This window comes from Pocillopora damicornis, chromosome 9 (genome assembly GCF_964200805.1).
Source record: "Pocillopora damicornis chromosome 9, jaPocDami1.2, whole genome shotgun sequence".
Classification (NCBI taxonomy): domain Eukaryota; kingdom Metazoa; phylum Cnidaria; class Anthozoa; order Scleractinia; family Pocilloporidae; genus Pocillopora; species Pocillopora damicornis.
Window position 1 is genome coordinate 7,516,357 of NC_142678.1, and position 10,813 is coordinate 7,527,169.

Genomic DNA, 10,813 nt, shown 5'->3' on the forward strand with positions numbered 1-10,813 from the left:
TTGAGAAGTGATTTAGAGAAAAAAAGATATTTTTGTGTGGTCCACGCAAGAAAGTCATAAACTTATGGAAAGGACACAAAGCAAATTATACACGAGGCGAAAGTTGTTGACGGAGTTTCAGAGGACATCATGTTACATTTCGCTTTTTTATCAATTTCGAAAACAAATTCCTGTTCATGACTCCACCTACAATACTTTCTGCAAACGTTAGTTGGCGAACGAAAAAAAAAAAGTGAAAATTTGGTCATCGGTGATTGAACCAGTTAGGTGATGCAAATAATGGTCTGTTCTATTCCAAGTTGTTCTATTTCATTCCTGTATATAGAGCCAGATATTGTGGAAATGATTGTGTGCCAGTTTTGAGCTAGGCTTTAGTATTTTTTTTCTTTGTACAAAAAGGGCAAGCACCCCCACCCCCCTCCCTTCTATCCCTCATTCCTTCTTACCCTGCCATTCCTTCTTTGTACGATGTGTTAAGTATAAAAAAAAATATTAAAAAAAAGCAATTCCTCAGTGACCGCTCGCTATTTATCGCATTTATTTTCAGGCTGCGCTGATGTGCGCTTAAAAAAATTGGACAAAATGCTCTCGGACGGTGTTATGCGCAGAATAAAGGGATGATGGCATTTCAAACGTGGCGAAGCAAAAGATTTTATCAAGGAAACCTCTAGCTAATAAATTTGAACTCGCTCTATAAAAAATTATTTTACATCCTGCCCTACTGGCAACTCCGTGTAACTGCGGGTTAAACGATTTTAACTTCGGTTTAAAACAGAAAGTTACAAGAAATAAAACTTGGAAGTAAAACTAGAAAAAAGAAGACTGAAATTCACGAAGGACTTTTACATTCATTGTTGCGTTTACTTAAGGCTGCACTGGATGTGATGTTGAACTGTCTTTGGCAAGAACGAGCTACTGCCTCCAACAAGCGAAACTAACAAACTGGGAAACCATTTGTATCAAGTGCAGATACTAATACGAATAAATTACTGAATCGAATAAATTACTGAATCTGCAATTGTAGCATGCGCTCGAAGTTAATAAACAACAGCATTTAACTGTGGTTAAAATATTTTGATTCAATTTGGAACGCGGAAAATACCCTTGATGTATCCTGGAGAAAATAAACCCACGTTAGGAGAAAATCTTAAAACAAGCCCATTGCAATTATTAAGTGGCAAAATTCGTTTACGATTTTCTCTGGCGATAAAATATTTTGGCAATCTTCGTTTTAAATCACCCAGTGTGTTACTGGCTTAAGCAAACAGTTTTGACAACTTTTATACTACACAGCATTTTTCTCCTGCATGATATTTGTTCAATAATGGATGGGTTTTAATGACGTGCTCTTTGACTGGATTAGGTTTGACAGGTATGATCTGCTGGGCTTCCATTGTCCCTGTTGATGTACTCAAGTCACGTCATCAAACAGGTAAGTAAGTCAACAGTCTACGAGGCAACTAACGCATTTGTAACCAGCGAGTGCAGACGCACTACTTATTGCTTCTATCCGCCTGGAAATATGTCTGTGTTCACAGGCTAACTCTTGGAATGTTAAACAGTACCCTTTAGCAAAGATACGTAAGTTTTCAAGCAAATTCAACCGGATGTTACCGAGCGTAGCCAATCAGATTGCGGTATTCTTGATTAAACGCAAGTGAAATTAAATTAATGCAAGTTATAGAGGATCAAATATATATTAAATAAATATTCCATCGTCCCTAGCTTGGGTCCATTTGTCTCCTTGTCTCTTCTCTTTGCTCGCGGGGTCAGGCTGTTGGACACAGGATTTGGACGGATTTGAGTTGCCCATCTGCTAATTGTAGTTTCATAACTTTGCATTTTTTTTATGGCGGGACACATCAACGACGCTTTATAAATCATCTGTGTAAAGATCAAATTAACTCAATTTTGATTGGCTGGAGAACATTAAGCTCTCAGGAAGTTCCACATGATAAATGATACATTCCGATTTCTAGGAATCAAAAAATCTGTGTTCCGCAGAAGTCTGATCGTTCGATGAGCAACCGTGTTGCAATGGAATCGTTTTTGAAAAACCTCAAGGAGCAAGTGACTTGTTCGATTTGCCTCGATACCTACAAGGAACCCAAGATCATATCTTGCCTTCACACATTTTGTTGTAATTGTCTCAAGAAACATGCACTAACCAGCCAAAGAAACGGCAAATATCGATGTCCCGAATGCCAAGCACCAATCGATTTACCCAAAGACAACCGCTTCGACAGTTTGCAGACCAGTTTCTTCCACAATAGTCTTTTGGGTGTCCTTGCAGTTCGGCAGATTGGCGATGGAAGGAGTATTACTTGTTCACAGTGTAGGAAAAATAATACTCAAATGCATTACTGTTTCGACTGTGGACGCTTCATGTGCCCTGACTGTCTGAATGCACACGAAGTATTAAAGGCTTCGTTCGAAGGTCACAAAGTGATTTCGGTGAAAGAGTTTAAAGCAGAAGATTACGAGGCGTTGTTAAGACGGCAGCCGTTTTGCTCCCAGCAGTTTCACGAAAAGGAAATCATGCGATTTTTTTGTATTCCATGTCAAAGTTGCGTTTGCCATATTTGCATAGCCACGAATCACCGAAACCATGAAGTTGTTGTACTCGACAAAGCGGCCCACGATGAGAGTCAAAATATTATCGCCGGGGCAGAGTCCATCAAAGACAAGATAGAGGAACTAAATGCGAACATTCGACAACTTGAAGAAACGACCTCCGTGATGGAAAGTAATGTTTTGAAAGCTAAGCGTGAAGTCATGGAAGCTGCGGAACAGATGATCACGCAGATCCGTGCGCGCGAGCGAGAGCTGATTAGCTCAATCGAGATTACGCGCGCGAAGAGACTCGAGCAAATCAGTTCCGCCAAACAAAATATATTTTCTCTACTCAAACAATTGAACCAAGCGGTGGACTTCGCTGATAATATAGTGAAGAGAAGCTCAAGCACGGATATCATACAAAATAAAGGTACTTTGACACAGAGATTCGAAGAGTTGCGTGCTATTTATCACGAAGTTCCGAAACATCGCGACATTGTACATGTTAAATTTACTGCCGCCTCCATGACGGGCCTCAAACTGGGATCTGTGCAGATAACGGAAAAGGCAGATGTGAAGAAATCAACGCTTCAAGGAATAGATCAAACCTTACGGGCTGGTGTAGAAGCAGACCTTTTATTATGCCCCAAAACATCTTCTGGAGAGTTATGTGACTCAGAGTCAAATCAAATTGAGTTTCTGGTTGAGCCCGCTGATGATGTGTCTATGACATCTGTACACGAGAACGACGAAGGAACATTCCAAATAAAATTTACACCCAAAGTGCCTGGAGATTACAGTTTGGAAGTGAAAATAAACGGCGAGAAACTTTCTGTTTGTCCAGTATCAGTGCAAGTGAAAGAATGTGAGCTTGTTGTGGACGGTGAACTGGATCTGAATGTTTCCCTTGGTGATGAAATACAAGGACCCTTCGGTATCGCACTCAATGCGAAAGGAACTATTGTAGTGTCAGATTATTATGGCCACAGCGTTTATGTATTTGACAGTGAAGGAACCTTTTTGCGAAAAATCGGCCAATTTATACAACCTGTCAGTATTGTTTTTGTTAATGATGAAGATATTCTGGTCTCCGATTATGGCGATCACAGACTATATCAGTATAATACGCGAACTGGACTGTACATAAAAGAATTTGGAGAGTTTGATAATCCATTTGGACTTTCCATGGATGACAAAGAGCAAATTGTCGTTTCTGACTACAATAATAGTAGAATACAAGTTTTGGCTAAAGATGGTGAGAATATTTTTACGTTTGGAGACACTGGGCCGGAAAGAGTCCTTCATCCTTTGAGCTGTGTTAGTCATAAAAACCGATTCTTCGTGTCTGACTCTGACAATTACTGCATCAAAGTGTTCAACAAGGCAGGACAATTTTTATATAAATTTGGAAGCAAAGGAACGGCAAAGGGACAGTTTGTTAGACCTTCTGGTCTGTATATAGACAGGCACGATTGTCTTCTTGTATGTGACCAGGAAAGTGGCCGAGTTCAAAAGTTTTCTCTTGAAGGTCGTTTTATTGGCAAGTGCACTACTCCTGGGTTAGAGAACCTGAATGGCGTCTCAGAAATGCCAGATGGACGCATTCTCGTTACAAGCACAAATTATAAAAAAGTGTATATCATGATAACCAAGTAGTTACCCTTATCAATAGGGCCGTTTGTAGTAGTGAGTATTGTCGATTTTGAGTTGTTTTCCCAAGTCTGCTTTGTACCGGTAAATAGCCGTTAAAATAATAAAAAGACTGAAGGAAACTAAACCGAATTGAATTCAACAGTTTGTGAATAGTATAGGGTGTACTTCTCAACGACCTATCAATTTGAGTTTAGATTTTGCTCGCACGAATTAAGTGATAGTAACTTTACGCCGAGTATTCGTCACCTGATTTGTTCAAAACTAAGGCAAATTACACACAGAGTAACAATAAAAGAGTGTTAAACTTCACCATTTGCTGGTTTTCTTGAGCTAGCTTTATCTCTATCTTTAAATTTTCCTCACCATCAATTTCTGGATTCCATCTCTTTTTGAGGCAATCTCCTTCCTGCAACAGGTTCTGGTTTCATTCAGATTATTCCTTCCGTTTATTTCAATTTTTTTTTAATTTTTGGGAGGGGCTGCGACCTCCTTTATATTTCCTACGAATGCCTTGCGTTCAGAGTGTAGCGAAATCCGCTTGACTCCTGCTACGCGCACACTTTTGCTGCACTGCTGAAAGGAAACGGAGGCTACTACCACGAAAGCTGACTAATTGGGCTTTTGATCCGGCACAGTGAGACATATCTAAAGGGGAAACCAAATTATTTACAAGTGACTTTCCTCTTATACCTGAGCAAGTAAGGGGAAGGTAATAGACCAATGTGGCACTGTAAATTTTCTTTCGAGGTTTGACGGTATTGAGCCATGAAGGTGGAAGATCAGTTAAGGTCATCTTGTTATGGTGAAGTTTGAAATTTTGACCATCTATCCTTTAATCTACTTTCATAAAACAATCTATCCCTTTTTTGTGCGTAAAGGGGACATGAGCTGAGAGAAGCTATTATTTCATACATGCCACTATTCAAATTATACATCTTTTTTAAATGCGATCTCGACACGCGGCTCACTAGGCGGTTATTTTAAGAACGAACCTTATACTCATACGTAACCTGTTGACCGGATGTGATGACATTCATTGATTGACGGAACTAAAAGGACCCTTGGGTATCGCACTCAATGCGGAAGGAACTATTGCAGTGTCAGATTTTTATGGCCACAGCGTTTATGTATTTGACAGCGAAGGAACCTTTCTGCGAAAAATCGGCCAATTTAAACAACCTGTCGATGCCGTTTTTGTTAATGATGAAGAAATTCTGGTCTCGGGTGATGGCGATCACAGAATATATCAGTATAATACTCGAAGTGGACTGTTCTAAAAGAATTTGGAAAACCTAGTACAGGAAAAGGAAAGTTCAAAAATCCACTTAGACTTTCCATGGATGACAAAGAGCAAATTGTCGTTTCTGATTACAATAATAATAGAATACAAGTTCTGGCTAAAAATGGTGAGAATATCTTTACGTTTGGAGACGGTGGACAGGAAAAACTCCTTCATCCTTTGAGCTACGTTAGTCATAAAAACCGATTCTTCGTGTCTGACTCTGACCATTACTGCATCAAAGTGTTCAACTAGACAGGACAATTTTTATACAAATTTGGAAGTAAAGGAACGGAAAACGGACAGTTTGTTAGACCTTCTGGTCTGTATATAGACAGGCACGATTGTCTTCTTGTATGTGACCAGGAAAGTGGCAGATTTCAAAAGTTTTGCCTTGAAGGTCGTTTTATTGGCAAGTGCACTACTCCTGGGTTAGAAAACCTGAATGGCGTCGCGGAAATGCCAGATGGACGCATTCTCGTTACAAGTACAAAGTCTAAAAAAGTGTATATCACGATAACGAAATAGTTACCCTTATCAATAAGGCCGTTTTTAGTAGTGAGTATTGTCGATTTTGAGCTGATTTTCCAAGTCTGCCTTGTACCGGTAAATAGTCGTTAATATGATATGAAGACTGAAGGAAACTAAACCGAATTGAATTCAACATTTTAGAGTGAACTATCAACGACCTACCAATTTGTCTTCAGATTTTTCTCACACAATAATTAAAAACACGTTAAGTGATAGTAATTTTTTGCCGAGTATTAATCACCTGATTTGTTCAAAACTAAGGCAAATTACTCACAGAGTAACAATAAAAAGAGTATTGCACTTCACAATTTTCTGGTTTTCTAGAATTTGCTTTCTCTCTATCTTTAAATTTTCCTCACTATCAATTTCTGGATTCCATCTCCTTTTGAGATAATCTCCTCCCTGCAACAGGTTATGGTCTAATTCAGATTATTCCTTCCGTTTATTTCAATTTTTCTTGAATATTTGGGAAGGGCTACGAGTTCCTTCCTAATATTTCCGGCCAATGCCCTGGACTCAGAGTGTAACGAAATACGCTTGACTCCCGCTTCGCGCACGCTTCTCCTGCTCTGCTGAAAGGAAACGGAATCTAATGCCACGAAAGCTGCCTAATTGGGCTCGTGATCCTGCACAGTGAGACATCTAAAGTGGAAACCAACTCTTTTACAGGTGACTTTCCTCTTAGACTATTCTGGCATACAAATTGAACACTACAAATTTTCTTTCGAGGCTTTAGAGTATTGAGCCATTAAGGTAGAAGATCAATTATGGTGAAGTTTGGAATTTGACCATCTATTCTTTACTCCACTTTTATGAAACACTCTATCCCTTTTTATGCGTAAAGGGGAAACGAACAGAGAGAAACTATAATTTCATACATGCTCTTATTAAAAAGATTTTTTTAATCCAATCTCGACGCGCGGTCTCATTAAGCGGCTATTTCAAGAACTAACCTTAGATCTCATGCTTAACCTGTTGTGCTGATGTGATGATATTCATTGATTGACGGGTTTGTGTGAAAAAGCACATCGTCGTGCTGTCGATAGCTGGATTTCTTCGCTTTATAGGCAGTGTGGTTGTTTTCATTTTGTGGTCTCATGGCCATTCAAAGGTTTTTCACTTTCTGTTGATTGACCTTTGTGATCAGTTAGGTTTTTGTTTTACGATATTCAGTCGAAGAGCTCATTTTATTCGGTCTATAGGATTAACCCTTTAACTCCCATGAGTGACTAAGACACAATATTTCACCTTACAATATCAATACAATATCAAGCAGACAAGTGATGAGAAAAAAAGAAAAACATTCAGTTAGGGTATTATTAGTTGATCCAATACCAAATTCTCCAAACTAACATCAAGAGAACTAAATGGCAGACAGCAAGGGGAATTACTAATGAGATCTTGGGAGCTGAAGGGTTAAAGGGGGTCGATTTAATGTGAAGGGGTTTACTACGTGTTCGATTATTTTTGCTTTCATGGCTTTGGAATATCTTTCTTTCTCATTTTTTTCAGTGCATTTTTCATTATCTTGGATTTGTCCAGGGTCTTTTTGTCCATTGCCTAGGGTCTTTTTCTAGGTTACGAAGTCGCCATGAAGACTTTTTAGCTGGATTTTACCGGAATAAGGCGGAGAAAAATGTTCTGGATGTTTTAACACTTCAACTGACCAGCTTATCGCACCTCACTTTCTCTCAGACATTGAAATTGTGGCTCATCGAAAGATGATGCTCATTGTGATTTGCAATGAAATGCTCCTAACTAGTGACATAAACTTTGCAAAGACCATTGAGGAGAGTTTATGTCGGTTTACGTCAGTGTTTTAAATAGTCATTCCTGGAGTTGCCCTGATAAAGTTATCATATCTTATTTTCTCTCTAATATGACACAAGTGATCTATCAGTCAAGAAACTAACTTCCTTGTGTTGAGGGGATCTCTGCAAACCTCGTTATGACGCCGAGGCAAAAGCAAGTGTCTTCCACGTTGTGTAGCTGGATTTATCTATGTACACTCCGGTCTGCAGTTATAGTTTGTATTTACGCGGTGTGTGATATAGATTGGAAGGATTCTGGGACCGATAGATTGGAAATAAAAGCTGGTTTCTATATATCAAATGTCTCACACAATAAAGGAGTTTATTCTCCCTCTCTCGTTAAATGTTTAAAAAACAGTATGGAGAATGCCAATACTGATGTTAGGATATAAAGGGTTACTGGTGCAAATGCGGCCCTTTCCGCTTATTAAGAAGTGATTTAGAGAAAAAAATATATTTTTGAGTTGTCTACGCAAGCAAGTCATTAACATATGGAAAGGACACAAAACGAATTATACACGTGCCGGAAGTTGTTGACGGAGTTTCAGTTTCTGAGGACACACGTTACAATTCGCTTTTGTATCGATATCGAAAACAACTTCCTGTTTATGACTCTACGTACAATACTTTCTGAAAACGTTAGTCGTGGAACGAAAAAAAAAGTGACGAGTTTATCATCGGTGATTGAACCAGTTAGGTGATGCAAATAATAGTTTGTTCTATTCTGAGTTGTTCTATTCCATTCCTGTATATGGAGCCAGAAATCATGGAAATAATTGTGTGTTTGTTTTGAGCCAGGCTTTAGTATTTTTTTCCTTTCTACTAAAAATGCAAGCACTTCTCCCCTTTTACCCTTCCTTCCTTCTTACCCTGCTGAAGATAATTTGGATTCCAATTCTTTGTACAGTGTGTTGAGTATAAAAAAAAAAAAAAAATTTAAAAATAAAAAAATTCCTTAGTGACCGCTCACTGTTTATCGCCTGAGAGGGGAAGAAGGCTGGAGGACATTTTGGGGGATCACATGGTTTTCAGGCGAAATGAAAGGGGAATAAATCTTCTCTAACGGGAATTTATGGGAGGGGGGGGGACTCTAGAAACCTGACTTCCAGTGAGGGGGAATCAACAAAGCCTTATGGAAGATCAGAAATATTTTATTGTGACAGTTCAAAATCCTCCGACCACCCCCCCCCCCCCCCACTCTGCTCAGGCGAGAAATAATGCACAGTACCTTACAAGTCAAGCTAAAAAACCTTAAGTTTTGAATTTAAATTCCGTCACAGGGACTGGATAGAAGAGTGCAAAAATTAAAAAATAAAGTGATAGTGTCTGGACTTCGTTCTTATTGTTTATGTTTAATTGATCTACTTGAGATTTGCATTCCAAATCAAAAGAAGTCGGTTCCGTTTCAGCGTAAAATAATTACCGTCCATGAACGAGGCCCCGGCTTGACTGCACGTTGTCAGATTTCCGTGGTTGCACCACACTATCATTTCCAATCGATGATAACTGAAGCATAACTGAGCCTGAATTGCCCACAAACCCCAAAATAAATTTCCTCTACGTTTAGTGTTCGTGTTAAAATCTTAGCTCTCTGACTAGGCACAAAACGTCACAATAACTGGAGGGTCTTACCACCTTTGATTGCTCCGAACTTTGAAGCCGAGGGACCCAGCGCCCCTATTATCCCAGCATTCCCTTCGGGTAAGAATAAAACATGGCCTGAGGCGTGGCTACCAAGGGGTTATCATCATCGCATTTTTAGAGCAAGCGGAAGGTCTGGAGCATTTGAAGTAAGAGTGTCACAACCTGTTCTCCAGTGAACCGGATTTTTGCGATCCCATACGGCATTCTACGATGAAAGATGTCACTGAGGCCTCGAGTTGTGAATTTTGACGAAACATGGGCTAAGATCCGAGAAACATTAGAATCTGTTGTAACTTTGAAGAAGATTCCACGATCAGTTTGGAATGACAGGTTTTCATATCCTTTTGCTTCAATTTCGTGATGACATTCCGTTTGTTATGAATTACACACATATTGCAGAGTCAAGATTTGACAAGGAGGATCTTAACTTGCTACCAGGTTTTTTCTCTCCTTAAATGGCGTCGCAGCAGTCGCCGCATTGCAATAGCAACCGATATTAATTTTGATACATCAGTTAAGTGCGATAGAACCATAACTGCGATTGTCACATACCGGAAAAAGAGGAAATTTCCTTTATCACGTCCATCATTGTCTAAGAAGCTTCTATACCGTGTGTGGTTTAATTTGATGTGCTTTCGCGTCGTAACTTCGGTGTGAGATTTTGATACAAAAGTTCGCATAATTAATATCAGATACCAAACAGTGACAATTTTACTATCGTGATTCTCTTTTAAGTGATAATGAACTTTATACCTACAATGAGTGGCAATAGTTTTCGCACGATCAGCAGCTTTGGACATTTTTTTTTTAGCTTCCATTTTTATTTCCCTCTCTTTCATCTGAATGTTGCCAGCTGATAAAAAAATGGTCCCTTCTTTATTTCAACATTGTTGGGAGGGGGAGGGGGGGACAGGTAGGGGTGCAGAAAGATTTCCGTGTAAGGCAAAACAAAACCTTAATCACAAAGCTCATTTGCTGTTGGCACTACTGTATTCTTTATTCAAAGAACTGAAGAATGGGTTTATTTAGAAACCTTGCTGGGTGACTTTCACATGACCATTTCTCACATCAATGAAGGCAACAATAGTTGTAATAAAGGTTTATATGGTCAGCTGAATCATACATACATTTTGATTGGTTCTTACCCATGATCTTTTGGGGGATAGACACAATATACAGCAGCTTTCTTGTGTTCTGATTGGTTATATATTCCATGGCATGGAATGAAGACTTTTAGTCAGACATGAACTCATTGTATTTTGAGCCAGTCCTTTACATTCATTCCTTAATTGTTACTAGTGATGTGTATGCCCTCTGCGTAGCTTTCCCAGAACCTTTA

At 39.2% G+C, this 10,813-nt stretch overlaps 2 protein-coding genes across 2 annotated transcripts in view; both read left to right on the plus strand.

The window, feature by feature from the left end:
• Positions 1-2,037: 2,037 nt before the first annotated feature.
• On the plus strand, positions 2,038-4,212 carry LOC149039916 (E3 ubiquitin-protein ligase TRIM45-like). The gene has a single exon (XM_089183208.1). The coding sequence runs from the start codon at positions 2,038-2,040 to the stop codon at positions 4,210-4,212; it is 2,175 nt and encodes a 724-aa protein (XP_089039334.1).
• A 5,364-nt stretch (positions 4,213-9,576) lies between these two features.
• Positions 9,577-10,813, plus strand: part of LOC113684552 (cullin-2) — a 19,345-nt gene continuing 18,108 nt past the window's right edge. The window contains exons 1-2 of the mRNA XM_027201950.2: positions 9,577-9,810; positions 10,774-10,813. The exon at positions 10,774-10,813 is cut by the window's right edge and continues 63 nt beyond it. Coding sequence (XP_027057751.2) covers positions 9,692-9,810; positions 10,774-10,813 — 159 coding nt within the window. The 5' untranslated portion in view covers positions 9,577-9,691. The remainder of the gene's footprint in view (positions 9,811-10,773) is intronic.

Coding starts and splice junctions, on each gene's coding strand:
- LOC149039916 (XM_089183208.1), top strand. CDS start 2,038: ATGGAATCGTTTTTGAAAAACCTCAAGGAGCAAGTGACTTGTTCGATT.